This window comes from Opisthocomus hoazin, chromosome 2 (assembly GCF_030867145.1).
Source record: "Opisthocomus hoazin isolate bOpiHoa1 chromosome 2, bOpiHoa1.hap1, whole genome shotgun sequence".
Lineage (NCBI taxonomy): Eukaryota > Metazoa > Chordata > Aves > Opisthocomiformes > Opisthocomidae > Opisthocomus > Opisthocomus hoazin.
Genome location: NC_134415.1, coordinates 65353284 through 65373788, shown reverse-complemented (window position 1 = coordinate 65373788; position 20505 = coordinate 65353284). Strand labels below are relative to the sequence as shown.

The 20505-nt window shown below is 49.1% G+C and overlaps 1 protein-coding gene across 4 annotated transcripts; it reads left to right on the top strand.

Moving 5' to 3' along the window:
* Positions 1 to 534: 534 nt before the first annotated feature.
* TNFAIP3 (TNF alpha induced protein 3) lies at positions 535 to 16842 on the top strand. Of its 4 annotated transcripts, none has more exons than XM_075413954.1 (9): positions 535 to 780; positions 3487 to 3799; positions 8664 to 8854; positions 9083 to 9230; positions 9427 to 9597; positions 10261 to 10441; positions 11901 to 12811; positions 14159 to 14391; positions 15142 to 16842. In XM_075413954.1, the coding sequence occupies exons 2-9, from the start codon at positions 3487 to 3489 to the stop codon at positions 15421 to 15423; spliced, it is 2430 nt and encodes an 809-aa protein (XP_075270069.1). In that variant the 5' UTR covers positions 535 to 780; the 3' UTR covers positions 15424 to 16842. The 4 variants fall into 4 exon arrangements, with proteins under 4 accessions (XP_075270069.1, XP_075270072.1, XP_075270071.1 ...); XM_075413957.1 differs by having other exon boundaries at positions 15015 to 15265; XM_075413956.1 differs by lacking the exon at positions 535 to 780 and adding an exon at positions 959 to 1281.
* Positions 16843 to 20505: the final 3663 nt, after the last annotated feature.

The following is a 20505-nucleotide window of genomic DNA, read 5'->3' as shown; positions in this document are numbered from 1 at the left end:
CTCGGGGAAGCTGGAGCCTCTCGCTGCCGCTCCCGGAGGGTGCCCCGGTGCAGCCCCGGCTCCGGGCACACCAGGGCAGGGCACGCCCGGCCGCAGGTGCCGGTTGCCCAGCACAGCCTCCCGGTGCCCAAGGGACTCTTTAACACCGCCGTGGCGATGCCCCCGCACCGGCACACAGAGCCGCTCCAGCGACTCGGGCAGCCGGCTGCCGTCCCCCCGCAACGGAGCGAGGCCTGCGGGACGGGAGCAGGGGGGTCGGAGTAAAGAAGGAAACAACGACGGCCCCGCTGCCGCGCAGCCCGTCGGCTCGGGGAGCTCCGCGGGGCGGGTGGGCGGGTGGCCCGGCGGGGCCGGGAGCACGGCGGCGCCCCCTGGCGGCGGCGGCGGGCGGCGGCGGGGAGGCGGGCGGTTGTCACATGTCGGAAAGTCCCCGGCGCTGCCGGTGGAAATCCCCGCTGGGGTTTTTTTTTGTTGTGTGGGGTTTTTTTTCTCTCTCTCTTTTTTTTTTTTTTTTTTTTTGGTTTGCGCCCGGGCGCTTGAAACAGAAAGGGAAAAAAAACAAGAGGCTCGGCTCAGCCCGTCATTCCGCAGCGGCGGCGGCGGCGGCAGCAGCTCCGGCGGGGAGGGGGCGGCGGCGGCGGAGGGACGGGAAGGAAGGGAGCCCTCGGCGGGGGTTGATGGCCCCCGGGCTCGGCTGCGTCCCACCGCCCCGGCCCCGCTGCTGAGCAGGAGCCACCGGCGGGACCGACCGGAGGAGGAGGAGCAGCCGCCGGCGGAGAGGTGAGCGGGCAGGGCGCGGGGCGGCGGGACCCCGGGCCGGCTCCGCCTCGGGAGCGCTCCCCGGGGCACCGGGCGGGCTCGGCCGCGGCTCCCGGTGGCGGTCCGCCCGGCTCCCGGGCCGTCGGCAGCGCCGGGGGCCGGGCGCTGGCGCTGGGCGCCCGCACAGAGGTTCCTGCCGCAGTCAGCGATTTACTCGTTGTTTGCGGCCGCCCTCCGCCGCAGTCGCTGCGTGCCGCGGGGTCGGAGCGGAGCAGCGTGCGGTGCGGTGCGGCGCGGCGCGGCAGAAGCGAACGCAGCGGCAGGCGGGCGTTCCGAGCTGAAGGTCCCCGGCTGAGGCGGCTGTTGGGCTCTGTGCGCTTCGTCAGGTTGTGTTCGGAAAGGAGGGTTGCGCGGCTTTCGCCGTGGTCGGCGTCTCAGGACTGTGAATAGCAGAGACAGCGATTTCCACGGGCGGAGGGGAAAATGCGCCTGTAGAACGTGATATCCAATGATACAGTTTCGGTGAATGCTGCTGTAAACTTGTGTTTTGTAAAGCCTTTTGTTACTTAAAGCTGGAAGTAACCGTTGCAAGGGTCCAGGCCGGCCGGGCTTAATCATGTGATTCGTCTTTAGTCGTGTAAAAAAATCCCGTTGACTCAATGGCTCTGACTTACATAAGTAAGGAATTCAGTATTTTGGTCATCTCGGAGCAACGTATAGCTGTGGTTATTAAATAGATTAATCGGGGGTTCTGTGTATTTCATCTCTTAAATCATCCATACGTTTAAATATAGGATTACATAAATAGCACGTGTAAAACTGTATTGGTGGGGGCAGTGGATGAGAAAACGTGTTATTTCCATTTTAAGGCCCTGTGTTGGTGGGGGAGTGATAAGAATATGCCTTCTTTATTAGCCGAGGGGAACCTTTTCCGTGTGTTGCGAGATGTGACAGCTCTGAGCCCTGTCCCTAGTGCTCTCCCAGGAGCAGAGCAAACGCAGTGTGAATGACATTGCTCTGACTGAGCAGAGAGGACTTTGCAGTATCTCCTGTTTCACCTGCCTCTGTGTAGGGCTTGAAGGACGTCCACTGAATCTCTCCATCAGCTGGTTCTTGGAGAGGTTGTAGAGGGCAGCTCTTGGCAGCAGGAGTTTGAGGTCCCCTCTTACCCTGGCAGGTCCTTTCCAGCGCTCCGGCTGGGCGGCTGGAGGTGGATGTCACCAGTGGAAGTGTCTGGTTGAAGAGCAGAGAGCAGCTGGTTCCCTGTGGGGAAGGGTGCACAGGGACGTCCTGTGCAAGACAGGTCTTCTGCCTCCACAGACCTGGGCGTGCCCTCCCAGTCAGCCTCTCAGGCTGTAGCGCTTTTTCGTCCCTCTAGCCCTCCAGACTCCTCTGTCTTCATGAGAAAACTTCCTAACAGTTGCATAAAGCAGCTTTCAGTTGCTTCTTGTCTCCCTGTAGTTGGCAAGGTGTGTATCCAGACCTTGATACACACTTACGGCTTGATATTCATCCCTAGATTCATGATCACAATGTTGGGCTCTCCTGATGTGACCAGGTGTATTCTAAACATGTTAGGCTTATGCATGCGTTTATTTGTCTTAATAGAAATTTTCCTTTGCTTTTAAACAGACCAGTAATGTACATGGACAGCATGGGGAGTCTCTCCATGTAGAACTCGGTTGGTGGTGGTGTTACTGCAGTGCACGGGAGTTTTGAGGGATGTGGTCCCTATGTTTGGCTCTAGCTAGCCACAGAGTTGGTGTGCTCTGAATAAGTATCTCAGAGAGTGTAGACAGTTTGAGGTTATGGGGTTTTTTTTATTCTTCCTGCTGTAGCCCCTGAGGCCAGAGATACTGAAGAAAGGGATGCAGGGCAGCAAACATTACATGTCCCACTGTGGAAAAATATTGGGGTTTTTGAGCCAAGTGGAAACGCTTTTTCAGCTGTGTTGACTTACCGCTGAGTAATAGCGGCACTGCAGTCTGCACCCCCACACGCAGCACAGGCACCTCTGTGCAGTAGCTCTGCTGCTCACAAAATACAAGGAGCCTCGAGTAGCGTAGGTCTGTCCTCAAGTGCTTGCTCTGTGACAAATTCCTCGTTTGCCATCTTCGGCCACCGTAAGTATGGGACAGGTACTAGCATGGCATGTAATTCCTGGGACTCTTTTTGTACTGTACCAAGCATCACTTCCCAGAATGTATGGGTTGTGGAAATCTGAAATGGTCATTATCTGCTTTTTTTGGCATGCCATCAAAACAAGAGCTTGAAACGTGCTGAAAGTTCGGCAAGTTCATGTGGGGCTACGCTATGCAATTATTGATTGGTCAAGTTTCCAGGATAATTTTCCCTTCCCTTGATCTTGCCTTCTTTTATCCTTACTTTGATTTAAGTGGGTTTGGTTTTTTTTTTGAACGATGATGCAATTTCCTTAGTTATGAATAAATTATCTTGAATATCTCAGTAAATGATGACAGTAAATGACTAGAATAAGCTGGTCAGTGTCTGTATCTGAATAATGCAGAGAGGCTGATGGATATGAGCTTTGAAAATCATCGTCTGTGTAAGGGTCGGTGGACTGCATCCACCCTGTGCTCGTTTTAGGCAAAACTGCAGCCAGAATCCCGCCCCTGAATGTGCCTTCTCAATCTCGGCAGAAGTCATAGCGCTGTGATGCAAGGACACTAACGTGCCAATAAATAAAAGGATCCTTTTTCATTTCAGATGTCTTCTAGAAACATGGCTGGCCAACACGTCCTTCCTCAAGCTTTGTATCAGAGCAATATGCTGAAAGCCATGAAGATTAGAGAGAGGACACCTGAAGACCTGGTCAGACCCCCCAGTGGAATAATTCACCACTTCAGGACTATGCACAGATACACCATAGAGATGTTCAGAATGTGCCAGTTCTGTCCTCAGTTTCGGGAAACGCTGCAGAAGGCCCTGACTGACCAGGCCACCCAGACTTCGCTGGAGCGCCAGAGGAAGCTCAACTGGTGCATGGAAGTTCGGAGGCTTGTCCCTTTGAAGACCAATGGTAAGTTATGAGCAGGTCTTTGCACTTGCATTAAAACGGGTAATACGAATGTAGAACATTTATTAGTAGCATCTGAGCTCACGTTACTGATACACAAGTGTACAGCCTGTAAAAAGTGGTGACTTTTAATCTTGCTTTTGTAAACTAAAATTCTTTCCACGTGTTGTACTGTCCTGAGGCTGTAGCAGTCCCCTGCCCATATCCTGGTAGTACGAATAGCCTGAAAATTTCACAGATATTTTCGTAGTATCAGTAACCTGTGGCACGTCAGAGTAAAATACCAGGCAGGAAACTCGACTTGCAAGCCATCGCCTTGCCGTGAGCCTGACTCTGCTCTGTGTCAGCTGCCTCGTTGGAAGTGCCGAGCGGCCTTTAATGCCAGGCAAGAGGAAACTTCAGATGCTTTGAGTGACAGGGATGCATTCCCGTGTATATATAGCAGGAGTTAATATCCTGCTATAAGCCCTGCCGTTGTAGCTGGTAGGCAAGGTTCACTTGCTGATCCAGCTTTAACAGCGGTGCTGGTGGGAGCGTCCTGGACGTGGAGCCTCTGGGAACCTGACCTCGCTGGCCCTGGGGTCAGCGCCCTGTGCCCGGCAGGCTCCCTCATCCTGAGCTACCTGTTGGGGTCTGCCAGCTCTTGCCCTCCCTCAGGGCTCACCAGTAACTCCTGTCTGTGTGAATGACAGCCATCTCCGTGCAACACGAAGAGTGCAGTGCCCTCTTCTCTCAAGGGTCAGTGCTGGTTTTAGGACTTGGCTTTAGGGTTACTTTGTGTGTATTGCGTCAAGCACTACAAATTAAAAGGTACAGCAGTAGTGCAAAGATTTTCCCGAATGGGGTACATGTGTCCACAGTCTTGAGGAGGAAGCTTTTGCACATGACTGTAAGAGTGGCTGGGCATTTCACATTCAGTGGAGGAAAGATTCGGTAATGGGTATGACTGACGGTCACACAGCTGCAAACTTGAACTCAGGATTCTCCACAGCCCAGATTGCCCCAGATGGGGAAGGTGGACTGGGACAGTGAGCACTTCAAGAACATGGAAAATACGTATTGTTTGCTCAAGGAGCAGGTGACACTGGTTATAGAAACACTGGGTGTGGTGGACCTGCAGCCTCACTGAAGTCCTTATGTTCTGTGGTTGCTTCTTTTCATATCTGTTTATAAACACATTGCCCTTATCTTCCTAGACCGCATTCTTCCCTTCCCAAGTTCTACCATACTTCTCAGTCTGATTGCACAGGCTGTGTTGTGCGACAGCTATAAAAACAGAATCCCTGTGTAGATGGAACACCTCTCCTATAAGGAAAAGCTGAGAGACTTGGGGCTATTCAGCCTGGAGAAGAGAAGGCTCTGGGGAGACCTTATTGTGGCCTTTCAATACTTAAAGGGCGCTTATAAAAAAGATGGGGACAAACTTTTTAGCAGGGCCTGTAGTGATAGGACAAGGGGTAATGGTTTTAAACTATAAGAGGGTAGATTTAGACTGTATAGAAGGAATGAATTTTTTTAGAATGAGGGTGGTGAAACCATCCTTGGAAACATTCAGGGTCAGGTTGGACGGGGCTCTGAGCAGCTTGATCTAGTTGAAGATGTTGCTGCTCACTGCAGGGGGGTTGGACTAGAGGACCTTTAAAAGTCCCTTCCAACCCAAACCATTCTATGATTCTGTGTCACTGCTGTGACCTAAAAGAGCCTGATCCTAATGTGTGTGTCTGCAGTTGTCATAGAGGCACTGGCCGTTTGGTGGACTTTTGCACGTGCATGAAATTTCTCATGATTGTAATTAGGCTCTGCGTGGAAATTGCACAGTCTTGAACTTCCAGAAGGACTGGAGCTGCAGGTAGGGCAGGCAGCGCTTTGCAGGCACTAGAAAGGTAACATCACTCCAAGTGTGGCATCATCAGAACTGTAGCCCAGGAGATATGCTCTAACTAGGAAAATGGACAACGTGTGTAATTTTTGCCTGGGGCAAAGAGCAATGGTTTTGGAATCCCCCATCTCCTGTTAGTATGAGTCCTGCAGGGGTTAACACTGCCTGTTGCTGACAACACTGTATTCAGTAACTGTGACCTCTTGCATTGTCTCATGACTGTTGTCCAGTGCTACAAACCGGAACGATTTGTGGACTGGGGATTTGGATCCCACCCGTGAGCAGGTGTACCAGTATATAGGATGCTGAAATACTAGGGCAGGTTGAGGGAAGGCAAAGCAAGGGTGGGTTTGTGGTGCCCCGGCATCCTGCCTGCAGCCAGTGAACTCGGCTTCAGTTCAGTGCTTTAAGGTCATCAAGTGCATGTGTGGAAGGAGCAGCCTTGGGAACCTGTGGTTTATGCAAAGTAGTCGCAGCTTGGGACCTCTGCGGGAGAGAGACGGTGGACTGGACTGAAGGAGAGCATCCCTGAAAGAAGGGACAGAAGCCTGGAGAAGCCCTGTATTAATCCAGAAAATAACGTGGGGCTTTTTTTTTCCTCCCATGTGGCACAAAGAATGTTTTTTAAAGCATTTAGCTGCTTAACCTGTAGATGTGGGAGGATTATATTAGTTCTTTCAGCCAACAGTGGGCTTTCTTCAGATAATTCCACGTTTTTTTCTGATGAAGGCTGTAATTGGTGAAAACAGAGAAAGGATTTTCTATAGGATCTTTTGATGTATATTTTACCTAATATGTACATGAGTTTGTGGAGTGGTGTGGGGTTTTTTTAATTTAAAAAAGCCCTTTTGAATCACCACACATTTCTTTGCAGACGTGTGAATGGAGGATAGAAGGAAAGCAGTAGGAGGTATAAAAATCGAAACTTTTTTTTTTTTAATAATTTTAAAATTCCATCACCTATTGGCTGTAGCGATTTCACTTGTATAATGAATCGGCATTCATTCCAGCCCGCCCAGCCACACCCCCTGGGAAAGTCCAAGGGAGGCTTCGCTGCTCAGCCCTGTGCTGTGGAACAAAAAGTCCAACTGTTGCTCAATCGCTCGTCAAGCGGCACTGGGGAATTCCAAGTGCTGTGTAAGGAATTTTGGGCAGCGCTTCTCAATAAAGAACTGAAAGTCAGGTCTCAGAGAGAGAGAGAGAGAAAAAAAAAAGAAAATCTTATCTTTGCTCTAGATTTTGCAAAGGGAAAATTTTAACGGGATTAATATGTCATCTTTCTTGGTCAGAAGGAAACCCAGTCAGTTTTTCTGTCTTATATCTTGCTCCCTGATTTTTGAGCGCAAGTAGGCAGCCTGCAAACTTGAAGTAAGCTTCACGAGGCAGCGTTCAGAGGGCAGTTGCAGGAACCTGATATGCACTGAGTCCATAGCAATCTGTGGAGTGTTAAGCAGATTCCAGAGGATATCTTTTTCAGGATCTGGAATCTGTTGTAGGTTTTTCTCTGCAGTTTCATAGAAACAGCAGTGAAAGTGTTCACAAGTGGTGTACTGGAGCTCATAATGCATGCGGCAAACTGGGTTTAAGTCTTTTGTGGGGGTTCTTTGGTTGTTCTTTTTTCCCTGCATGAGAAAAAGCTAGTAGTCTTACCATGGTTGATTTCCAAGGAAATTGCTGTGGTTTCTTAGCACTGGGTGAATCTGTTTACCACTATAGTAAACATCAGATCTAGTTTTGAAGCTGAGGGTATGACAGTAATGATTCTTGATGTCTCCCTTTCAGGGCAGACATCCCCTTTTGAAGAAGATGGCTAGAGATAGAATTTGAAACCCAGACATAGGCATAGTTTGTCACACCTTTTAATGAAGTTAATTGACTCCTCTGATTTTCAGTTTCTTCCCTTCTGAAACTGCAGAACACCTCTTTCCTTCCTACCTGTAAAGAGGACTTTTTCAACGCAAGGAGTGTGTCTAAATGAAAATGAGATCATCGTGTTTTTCATTTATTTAGTTTTGATTTTGTGTTTTAGAAAAACAACCCTTTAAATAAAATGTTGAACAGCCCAGCATACTATCAGTTCTGAGAGGAAGGCAAGAGGTGTTCCTACAGTTGCTTTGCGTAAATCACCTACTCTTCAGCCTGGAGAAGAGAAGGCTGCGGGGAGACCTGATTGCAGCCTTTCAGTACTTAAAGGGAGCCTATAGGAAAGATGGGGACAATCTTTTTAGTAGAGACAGCAGTGACAGGACGAGGGGTAATGGGTTTAAACTAAAACGGGGTAGGTTTAGGCTGGATATAAGGAAGAAATTCTTTACAATGAGGGTGGTGAAACACTGGAGCGGGTTGCCCAGAGAGGTAGTGGAGGCCCCATCCCTGGAAACATTCAAGACCAGGTTGGACAGGGCTCTGAGCAACCTGATCTAGTTAGTGGTGTCCCTGCTTGCTGCGGGGGGGTTGGACTAGATGACCTCTAGGGGTCCCTTCCAACCCAAAACTTTCTATGATTCTATGATTCCCTTTCTGTGCTGTATTTTTAGTGGTTTCCGTTGTCTCTATCCTGGGCAGTCAGGTGTACTTGTATAAACACTGATGAGGGAGATTTACAAATTCTTTTGTAATTTTGACCTGACTTTGTGGTGTTTAAAAGCTATTTCAACTGCTTGATATTCGCAGCTGAGTCCAAAATTTAGCTCATTGTATCAGTCAAAGTTAAGTAAGATAGAGAAGTGGCAGGCTTCCCACTGCTGCTGAAGGACAGCTTAACACCAACTAGGCAAGGGACAAAACCAGTAGAGAGGGGGCTTTCTTCCTTTCTGTCTCTGGGCAGACAGTTCATAGCTGTGGCCTTGTTAAAACCTTTCTGTCCGAGGCTTAGAGAGAAGTGCGCAGGGGATATGGATAAGCACAGCGTAATTCTACATCCCGTGCACTGGTGGGGCTTTATTTAAGTAGCCAGTTAAAAATAACATACTCTTTCTTTTTTTGCAGGCGATGGAAATTGCCTCATGCATGCTGCATCGCAGTACATGTGGGGTATTGAAGATATTGACCTCGTCTTAAGAAAAGCGTTGTTTAGCGCACTCAGGGAGACTGACACACAGAACTTCAAGCTCCGCTGGCAGCGGGAGGCCATTAAATCCCAGGAGTTCGTAGAAACGGGGCTCCACTATGACACGCGGGTAAGGTGACCCGAGGGAATGGTGCTGTGTTCCGAGTGCTCGTCAGTGTTGCCTTGCTGAATTCAATTGCTTTTTGGCTTCACGGATTCCACCGTTAGTGGAGAGCAGAAATATTTTCTTCTTTGGAGGCAACGGGGAAAAAGCGATCATTCTGAGCGCTGCTGTGCTGCAGTTGGTTCCTGACCTTCGTGTCTTTGAACCGTTGCTGACGGATGTTTCTTTTCTCAGAACTGGGAGGAGGAGTGGGAATACCTCATTGAAATGACCTCTCCAGAAACATCTGGGGCTCGAAACAGGCTGCCATATAATGCACTGGAAGAAATCCACATCTTCGTCCTTGCTAACATCCTCAGAAGGCCAGTCATTGTCCTTGCAGGTGAGTTCTCACATTACAGACCGTGTTAGTCTGTGCTGTGTTAGTAATCTTGCTTTGCTCGTTGCTGTTTTCAGGTAGATGTGTTTCAGAACTGGAAGTTTTCGGCAATTCTTCTAAAACACCCAGAATATGTTTTCTCTTGTCTGTAGCTCATACTTATTTGTGTTTTTATTGTTTTTTTTTCTTCCTTATGCAGATAAAGTGGTGAGAAGTTTAGAATCAGGCTCCAGTTTTGCTCCTCTGAACGTTGGTGGTGTTTACTTGCCTCTCCTTTGGCCAGCTGAAGAATGCTACAGATACCCAGTTGTGCTCGGCTACGACAACATGCATTTTACACCACTAGTGACTCTGAAAGACAGCGGGCCAGGTATTTTTCAAGTAATATCGTCATGCTGATAAAACATTTAAAATGTAAGGAGATTCCTATGGAATACATTCTTAAAATGTGTGCAGGAACAGCTTTGTCTGTAAATCTGAATAGAAACTAAAGGTTGTCTTCAAAGTGCTGGTTGGAAGTAGAGTACAAGTCACCTGCTTGCAGGCTGGGATCAGCCAAAGGGTGGCCTCTGCTTCACTGTGTTCCGGCTTCCTTTCCACACCCCATCATAAGAGAAGGAGCTGTGAAGGACGTGGTTGCACAGCGGTGTACCGCTGCCTGGCAGGAATAATGAGATACATGCTTTACTGGTTTCAACGCGTCGCTTCTGACTGGGTAGCAGTTCGCTAGGTTCAGGTTAGGGCATCATCCCATGGAAACATATAATAAACTAAGATCTACAATGCTGCCCACACTGAGAAGAAAATTGCTGTGGGGACATCAAAACTCCCGTGGGATGGGGCTAAGTTTGTGGCGCAGACATGTCTGCGTCCTCTCCCAGTGGCACCGTTTAGAAAACGGTTGCGCTTGCCAGCCATTGTCCTCTCTCTCCGAAATTCAGCAGCAGTGGTGACTTCTCCGCGTGTCGCATCTTCTGGTTACTCCTGCCTGGAAAAATATATATATACACTAATCTCTCTTGTTTCCCCACAGAAATCCGGGCTGTCCCTCTGGTCACCAGTGAACGAGGCAGATTTGAGGACTTGAGCGTGCACTTTCTGACAGACACGGAGGAGAGGGAGAAGGAGCAGCTGCTAAAGGACTACTTGATAGTAATAGAAATTCCGGTGCAAGGCTGGGATCATGGTACAACTCATCTAATTAATGCTGCAAAGTGAGTGTCATTCCTGTTTCCTCAGAGTTATCTTGTTTACAGAGGTGGAAGAAGCTGGGCAGCCCAGTGTGTTGCTTCGGTCTTTCCTTCCTTCCACGGTAGCACACATGTTTACTCTCTGAAATAGGAAATATCGGCATTACTGTTGACATGCTTTGAAGTGGTATGAGCTCAGACCAGTCCCAAATATAAAGGCAAAAATGTCTTCAGACTTAGCAGACTGAAAATAATATTTTAGAAGAGTAAACCCAATGGGTTAGTTTCACTGACTTTTAAATTAGGCAGGAGGGTGGCCAAAAAGTGATTAAACCCAAGCACTAGTTAGACCAAGCTCTTGTGCTTGAGGGCACGTTGCATAAAGGGCAGCTGGTATAATTTTGGCCGCCGCAGGGAAAGTACTTGCCGATACGTTCTTCGGGCAGATGCCTCGACACGCCGGGCTGTTGCAGTGCGGCGGTGGGCAGGAATCTGTGGCCAGTGGAGGAACCGGCATCTGCGCTTGTCCCTCTGACAGCTGAGCATTAGTAGTGTGCAGGGGGCAGCTGGTGGCACCCCTTGGCTTCTCGCATTTACGGGATGCTGGCAGCGGTGTCCACCCAGCCCCGTCACGAGGTGGGGGGGATAGCGACTCCCTGCATCCTCTGCCTTTGCTTCTGCACCACGCAGGGAGCGGTGGTTTGGGAGCCTTGAAAATTGAAGTCCTCCTACCCAAAGGGTATGTGCATGCGTAAAGAGTAGCAATTGAGCTTCCCTCATCCCGCTGCACGGGTGTGTTCTTGAGTATTACCAGTAATGCTAGCTCCTCATCCTCCTGACTGTGGCACGGCAAAGCTCCGGCATGGGGTTTTCCCTGCGGTCAGGGACAGACTAGGGGTGGTGTGAGGGGTGCTAGCATTACACACACCGCACTGAAGCCCTGTGGTTTGCTTAAAGGATTCCACTGGTAGGTACAGACCCAACAGGGCAAAACTGGGAGTAGATTTCATGATAAACTGTGTCACGAAATGCTGAACCCACTGTAGGAAAGGCTTGTTCTTAGTGGGGGCTTGTGAAGAGAGGGGGCTTCCACTCTAACCTCAGCTCAGCTGAGCACTGGTCTTCAGTGGAATTCAGGATTGGGGGGATTTTTCTTTTCGCTTCTGAGAGATTATCCATATTCCTCCTGCAAACAACTCGCAGACAGAAAACCCTCACCTAGAAAATCCTTTTAAGAATACTTCTCTCTAGCATCGTGTCAGACTATTTCTTTAGATGTGAAAGTCTCCATTTGACATCACCAAACACCTGCTTTTAAAGCTATTTCCATTTAAAGCAACAGCTTAACATCCTGGATCTTCTAGCTGAGTAATATGGATGTGCATTAAACCTACATTTCCTCCTCACATTGCTTGTATTTGCTTCCACCCCCACCATCTGCCCTTTTCAACCTCTGATGCAATCTTCCTTTTTTGGCTGCCAGGTTAGATGAAGGCAACCTACCCAAAGAAATAAACCTTGTGGAAGATTACTTTGAACTGGTACAGCACGAGTACAAGAAGTGGCAGGAGAACGCTGAACCTGGGAGAAGAGAGACCTGCTCCAGGAACAGACAGGACCTGCCTTTTCCCCAGCTCTCCCTCTTACAGGTGAAATGTGAAACGCCAAATTGCCCTTTCTACATGTCTGTGAACACCCAGCCCTACTGCCACGAGTGCTTTGAGCGGAGGTCCCAGGGAAGCAAAGGAAGAAAGCAGACCTCCAAAGCAGCACCCGAGAAACTGAAGGCAGCTGGGTCGGGCTCCCCCCACGGGGACGTCTGTGAACCTGGGGGATGGACGCCCGAAGAGCCCGTAACGGGGCCTCGCTCCGCACCTCCGACTGCTCCGAGCCTTTTCCTATACAGCGAGACCACAGCCATGAAGTGCAGGACACCAGACTGCCCCTTTACCCTGAACGTGCAACACAACGGGCTTTGCGAACGCTGCTACAACTCCAGACAGCTCGGTCCTTGCAACAACTTGGACGATCGGAGACATTTAGACTACGCCACGTGCAAGGTGTGCCGTCAGAAGGCCAACAGGACCTTCAACGGCATATGCAGCGCTTGCTTCAAAAGGACTACAGAGCACTCCTCGAACGGCAACCCTGCTTTCCTGCCCACGTGCCACCAGAGATCGACGTCTGACCCGTCCCAGATCTCACAGAGCCTCCTCCAGCACCCGGGCCACCAGGCTCCCGGCAGCCATGGCGAGGAGCCCCTGCCGCTGGTGCTGCCTCCCGAGGAAAAGAGGGGAGGTCACCTCTGCAGGAAGCCTGGCTGCAAGTTTTTTGGGACGGTGCAAAATGAGGGCTTTTGCACGCTGTGTTTCTTTGAGTACAGGGAAAACCACGGTGAGTGGAGACGGGGGGAGCTTTGGCACACTTTGGGGGTCAGACTGGCCTCCTCGAGCCGTGAAGCTCTGCACGTAATGGGTGCCAGAAGGGCAGGGGGTGATGGAAACGGTGTGGAGCAGAACCAGCGGTGTGAGGAGAAGGTGCTATTTTTGGCCATTATTATCCTGTAAAGGGGCATGCGGTAATGGAGTGGGAAATCTGTGAAATCTCTTGTAACCCATCGGCTTTCATGGAAGCAAGACTAGCTCAGGTGGGGGTAGCTTCTGACACCTCCCCACCATCCACTGCAGCCACGGTTTGGTGTGAACTTTCTTCACAGCCAGACAAGTTGTAGGGGTCAGCAAGGGAAATGCTGTGCTACTAAAAACTGGTTTTGTTAGTAAGGCTTTTAAAAAGCCTGGGATGAATTTGAAGATCTGTATCCGTTCTAGATATAGCACTCTGGAGTAACCACTGAAGTCGCCTTGGTAAGCAGAGCGAGTAGAAGCTGGCTGTAGACAATCTGCTTGTATTTTGGAGTAATTTAGGAGTGTGTTGTTACACTGTATCTTGAAATCTTTCTTCGTAGTATCATGTGCATGTGAGTGTTTGAGGGCAGGCCTTCGGAATGGTGACAGCCTGCGAATACGCCGTGGCATGAAACCGTCACCTTTCATGCTACTGCCCTTTTACACAGGCAGGGAGCCCTTGGGTGCAGAGAGTGAAGGACACGTGCAAGAGACAGTTCTTGCTTATCTCTTAAGACTGTTTCATTGCTGACAAGTGTGCCAATGCTGCGCTTTCCACATACTTTCAAATTGGGGAACTTCTCTGCCAGTTTGCAGTAGCTTGTTTTCCAGCATTGTTTACAGTGAAAATTTTTTCCTTCTCATTGTGGAATATAGAAGATTGTTTTATGAGACTAAACACCGTAAGGCACTCTTCCCATTGAGCTCTGTGCTGCTGTATTTCCATTACCCCATACGGCTGAAATGGGGGAGGCCACAAGGGAAGTGTTGGGGTAGATCACAGGCAACATGCTGAAGTCAAAGGTGAAATTCCTCTTGACTTCAGTGGGATCTAGTTTTCCCACAGAGGGCAAATTTTTCCCAAACCAGCTGTTTCAGCAACTTCTGATTTGAAAATCAGACTGCATTAGCTCCCTTAGTTATGTAACATGGAGAAAAGTGCATCAAGTAAGGGGTGTCAGGATTGTCCAGAACCCATGTTCGAGGCTAGTACATGGGGTTTTTATTTTTGTTTTTTTTTTTTAATTTTTAAACTGGGAAGCTTTTTATAGTTGCTTTGGGTCATCAGATCTTTTGGGCACATTCAGACTCCTCCTGTCCTTACTTTGCATTACAGACAGTGCTTTGCTTCGCCACCAAAGGAGGTCTCAGAGGAAGTCCTCAGCAGTGGGTCAGACGGGGACCTCCGCTGCCGCCTTCCGTAACACCGTGTCCTGCCAGCGGCGTGACTGTGGTACCCTGGGCAGCACGATGCTTGAAGGGTATTGCCAGAACTGCTTCATTAAAGCCCAGAGCCAGCGATTTCAGGAAGCCAGGAGGACAGAAGAACAGCTGGTGAGGCAGCCAGAAGTAAGTGGGAACTTCTCAAAATCTTTCTCATGTTTAGCACTGCACGTTTTTCTCTTGTGAGAACAACTCTGGATGCATACTAGAAAATCCTCAAATGACTGCATCCTAAGTATCACGGAAAGACAAGCGTAGAGTATCTCGTGATTTTTACCTGCTGCAACTGAGCAGCACTCCTAAAAGTCATAGAATCGTTTAGGTTGGAAAAGACCTTTAAGGTCATCGAGTCCAGCTGTAAACCTAACACTGCCAAGTCCAAGTTGTTCTCCGTTAGGGTTATCGTGGCCATGTTCAGTTTTACCTCCGCCGGGATTCCACCAGCAATTTCAGTGGAAGCAACTGGACCAACAGGTGGTTTGTTTGCTGGCTGGGGAGAGATTTTCATTCTTACCCTTAGAGCTACGCAACTGCATCAAGGGGCTTAGTCCGCTTCATGTCACATTTTTCGTTCAGCCCGTTACTTTTTTGTTGTTGTTGTTCCAGATTTTGTTTTGGTTTTGTTTTGGTTTGGCCCTTTTAGAATTGAGAGTTACCAAAGATAAAAATCATTTTTTTCTAAGAAATGACAGAATTTGTGATTTTCTTTTGGTAAAGCCCAACTTGGCTCTTGGTATTGTACTTTTCAGAAGAAGCATGTGTCTGCAACAAACCCCAGTGGTTACCTACACAAACCACGAGCAGAGTTGAAAGTAAATGAAAAGCCACTTGTGCTGCCAACACGGCAACTGACAATTTGTTTTAACGTTTTTCAAGAGAACGGGACAGCGCAGAGACTCGCAGCGAGCAGCGCTGAGTAGCCAGAAGAGACACTGTGCCGTGGCTTCGTGCAGAAACAACATGGCCAGCAGAAGCGATGACTTGTGCCCGGAGTGCCAGCGCCTCGGTCAGCGTCTGCCAGCAGGCAGTGGCAGGGACCCGGCTGCCCAGGAGCCCCCGAAGCAGCGCTGCCGAGCCCCTGCTTGCGATCACTATGGCAATGCCAAGTGCAACGGCTACTGCAACGAGTGCTACCAGTTCAAGCAGATCTATGGGTAGCGGAGGGGAGGAGTTGGTGAAGAGCAGGAAAGCGATACCAGCTACTTCCTTCACTGAAACGGTGCTATGTCCAAAACACTTAACAGTCCTGGGGGTCGGGGGGGGGGAAATTATAAGCTGTCTGCTCGTGTTTCTGTTTATTCCCAAGAACCGGAATAAATGTCTACTTCCTCTAAACACTGCATACAAGGACTGCTGAGAAGGGCAGGTTGCCTTCTGCACAGAGCTGTCGTTGGTGACTAAGCTCCTACAACGCCGTATTTAATTCTTGGACTTCCCAGGAGGAAGTGTGAAGCATTTGAGTCCAAAGAACTTCCTGATTCTGCCTCTTTCTCCATACCTCCCCTGCTCCTGGGCGAGGAGCAGTGGCTACTGTTGGAGGTGCAGGAGCTCTCTGTGGTGGCATCCATCAGTCAGAGGCAAGTCTTTCCTGAGAGGGATCCCCCAGGACAGGCTGATGCAACTTGCAGTTGATGTCTGAAGAAACTTGCTTTGGGTTGCCCGCGTCCTTGCTGGTGTTCTTACAGTCCTCGTCAAGGCGGGAGCTCCGGCAGGCGTGCAGGGTGTTAACGGCGAGCGGCTCTGTGTTTGCAGAGCCCTCGGCAGACTCCAGCCAGAAACAAGACCAGCAGTGGTCTGCTCCTTTAACACACTTAACCCAGCCAGCATTTAGATCCTTTCCCAAATCCCTGGATGGGACAGCTGGAAAGACAGGTGATTACAGAAGCAACTTTTCGTGAGCATATACGTGCGATGGGAAAGCGGAGTCCTGCCGTTCCTCACTTGTACGGAAGGAGTTGCCTCCCACGGGCAAAAAAGCCCCAAAGCCCTTTGTCTTTGGCTTCAGTTCTGAAACCAAAGCAACTCTCTTCTCTCACATTGTAACTGTTGGGAATAGGTGTGCTGCTGTTCATCCCCTCTCCCCGCCATTGCTGTCACACTTCTTTCTTTTATCCTCACTGCGGCTCTGTTATCCAAGCTCACAGCTTGGAGCTCACCAACAGAGTGCTTTAGGGTCAAGATTTTACTCCTGGAGTTCATGCATCTGCTGCTCAATCTGCAACGCTTTCTGTAGCAACCTTGCCTTTGCCTTTGTGCCTGGTATCTGCTTCTCTCCTCTCCTTTCACACTTTTATAAGTTTTCAGCATCTGTTTTGCTGCTAGGATTTTGGAGGTGATACCTCTTCTAAGTTGCTTCTCAAATTTAGAATCTTTTTCTAGTTAGTAAAAAACAGTTTTCAAAAAGAAAAAAAATTGAATAACTCATGACTTATTTCTGTTAAATTTTATATATTTTGTGAACCTTAATGTGAATGTATGTTTTATTAAAATATTTATATTATTTGAAACAATGCAACTTGAAATTTGCACAGTTAGGATTTTTTTTTTACGTGTATTTACTCGTGTTGAAAGTTACAAACTTAAATGTATGATGAAAAACATTCTCTGATATAAAGAAATAAATTATTGAAGGACTGAATTTGCTATTTTATCTTGATGGGAGAGAGCGCAGTTGAGCATGGGACACCCCCTGAGGAAAGCATTTCTGTTCAGGACCTCCATTCAGCATGTTACCAAGTGCTCCCCAGTGCAAATGGTGTAACCAGGCGCTTAGAGGGGATGATAACTTGCTGTCACTCTCTGCATATGCTCACCTTACGTCATTGGCCTCTCAGGAGGAGCCGTGGGAGACCTGTGCAGTCAGTGTGCATAAGGACTTAGCTCCTGTGCGTGCAGAGTATCTTCTGTCCCCAGAACTGTGGGTGTGGGAGAGTAAGGATGGTGCAGGACCAGGCTGCAAGGGAAGCTAAGCTAGACTGACTTGACTTTGCTTTCTTCTTTCACCCATCAGTTACGCCAGGGATCCCCAACAGAGATTGCATGAGTGCCACCTCGGGAGGTGGTGATGGCAGCATGGGATCCCCACCTCTGCCCAGGCATGGCCAGCACTGCCACCTTCGCTCACCAGGGGCAGCAGGGAAGCCCCTCGCCTCTCGTCCTTGGCATCTGGGTCGCTCGATAGCTCCTGAAAAGCAAGTTGCCAAATGCTGATTGAAGAAAAGTACTTGAAAGGGGAGTTGTCTTCTCATCCCAAGCTCAGCCTAGCCCAGCCCCAGTGCCTGGGGATTTCTGCACTGTAAAGCTCCCTCCGTGTGGCCTGAGTATGGCTGTACTGGCCTGCAGGTGTTTCAGACTTCCACCTAGACAGGCGACACTCTGCACCGCTGTGGCTTCTAGGTGTTGCCCATGATCTGAAGGAAAACATGAGTCAGGGCTGCAAACCGCCCTGTGCAGTCAGGAAGGAGGACCCTTTCCTAAGAGGCTGATCTCTTCAGGTCGGCTGCTCTCTATCCTGATTAACTCTTTAATCCCTTCCAACTGTTCAGGAGCACACCTCGGCACATGCTTCAGTGCTTTCCCAATTGCAGCCACGTAGATGTTAGGTTCCCGAGTACTTCTGCCATAGGTTACCCGGTCCTTGTAAATCTCTCAGCTTTCTAGCCCGCGTTCATGGATGCCTGTCCACCTTCCTGGTGTGCACAGCTCTCCTTATGCTTTGGCCTAGCTCGCCCTGGACTCGCATATCCCTCCTTCTGGACCAGACAACCTAGAAGTCAGCCTACTCCCCCAGAGCAGAGCTGCTAGATCTGCCAACCCCATCTCTAGAGCATATGCCTCTTTTCAAGATCTGACTCTCCATTTATGCCTACCCGCCTTCCCCTTCTTTACAACTCATGCAACTCACATGCCTGCCCAATTCATTGAACTTCTGCACCAGGTGGACACCGCAGCACTGAAAAAGCAGGCAAAGACTGGGAAGCATGTCTCCACCAGGAGATGGAGGCAGCTCATGGCATCCAGCCTTGGCAGCTATCAGCCCCTGCGTGCTGGAAAGGCAGAGCCTCCAGGAGGCTGATGAACTCTGTAACTTCTGCAGAGAGGAAGGATTTCGGATGAAGTGCCCCAGGTCACACTGATTTTTCTCTGCTGCTTTCTGGGCCCGTTACTCATAACCCCAAAGTCACATGAGGCTCGTCTCATTCTGAAGCTCCTATGTAAATCAGTGCCCAGCCTGTCTCTTGTGATTTGCTTGTGTGGGAACATTAAAGCTAGTAGGACCTTGTTTTTTATATACTCTGGGATTTCCCTAATGTCCTTAGGGGATTTTGACCCTCTGATGCTTTCTGCTTCTTGGCCAGACACCTCGTCAAGTTCATGTATTTTTTTCCTTCCTGTTCTGCAAGAGAGAGCTTTTATTTGGATTCTCCCTTTTTGTGACCACTTCTGGAAGCCTCTTTGCAAAGTCGCAAATCTTTCACAGCCAGAGAGTTTTCCCTTAGCAGAAAGGCAAAACTGGTGTGAAACAATTGGCTTACTAACTATTCACATTGCACAGAAATTCCTTATATGCAGTGCAGAAAGGAATTGCTGCACAGGCTGTGCTTCGACATTCATTTTGTTTGGGGAAGGGATACTTTTAGATGATTATATGACAATCTGAATATTATCTGTGTTTCTGGATTTCTTAGGGATCTAACCACTATATTAATAGATAACTTACAATAAGAAGAAAGCACTTACTAAATGTTCAGTGTAGCGAGAACATAGATTTTGATACTTCGGTGCTCTGCTCAGCAAGTCTTTGGGGTGATCTGAAGTAGTAGCCCATGTAAGCAGGTCTGGCAGCTGCAAACAGCATGCAATGTGTTAGATCAAAACACGCACATCAACCTACTGACCTAAGTGTGTATCCCAGGAGCCCCAGGCAGGACTCAGTGTGGTCAGCGTTTTGCAGGGAAAGCAAGAATGGAGACTCCCTGCTGTTACAGTCTTAGGTGCAGGCTGCAATGTTCCACATTTACACAGGAGGGAAAAGCATCATTTTTATGGCCTGTGAGCCATCTGCCCATCCTTTCTTGCTGCACTTGTTTGGCCCCATCCTGCCCAGTGCTCCACCTCTCCCAGCAGAGCAGAAGGAGAGCTACCTGCAGATGGAGGGGACCCACAGCCTGCAGCGCTGCTCCTTCGCGGTGGGCAGGCCGCATGGGTGAGCTGTGCCTCTCGGAGGTTGTTACCAAGAAGTGGTTAAGTAAAGAGGTCTTATTTGATTAGCTGTTCATGAGCTGCTTGCCGTGCAACTTGGTGCACAGATTCCAGCTGACCCACCGATGGCCTGGAGCAAGTAGGGTTGCAATAAATGTAGATGAAAAACATTTCGTAGAATCGTGGAATAGTTTGGGTTGGAAGGGATCTTTAAGAGGTCATCTAGTCCAACTCCCTGCAATGAGCAGGGACATCTTCAACTAGACCAGGTTGCTCAGAGCTCCATCCAACCTGGCCTTGAATGTTTCCAGGGATAGGTCACCTACCACCTCTCTGGGCAGCCTGTTCTAGTGTTTCACCACCCTCATTGTAAAAAATTTCTTCCTTATGTCCAGTCTAAATCTACCCTCTTTTAGTTTAAAACCATTACCCCTTGTCCTATTGCAACACGGCCTACTAACAAGTCTGTCCCCGGACTTTTGTTCCAGTTGGTGTAGGCGTAGGAGTGGCTGCATACCTACTTTTTATGCGATTGATGGAATCACGAGTAACAGCCATTTTGCCAGGCGTGTTTCATCCTGATGCCCCTGCATGTGCTGCAGACTATGCTAACCGATACCACCCCATTCCCCAGAAGTGTCTAAAGTCACTTCAAAAAGGAAAACAAAAACTTTTGCCTACAAAGCCTGGAGCTGTAGATTCGCATCTTTTTGTACGGAACGTCAGTTAAATCAGCCACATCTGGCAGCTGTGCCTTTACACTGACAGTGATAGGAATAGCAGAAAAGGCAGTTCAGTGATCAGGATACAAGCAGAAAAAACATGACACCAAAGCTCTTGGGATATGCTAACGTCTCTTTCCCACCTAGGACTGGGAAACTTGACTCAGGTCCTCTTCCAGGCAGGCACAGCAGGCACTTTTAAGCTGCTATGTCAGACCTGCTAGTTCAGATGCCCAAGATGACGCTTTGTTCGAGAGTCCTGCTGAGACCTTGGTATCAGGGAGGCCTCTGAGTACCTCTGCAGCGTGGGAATGGG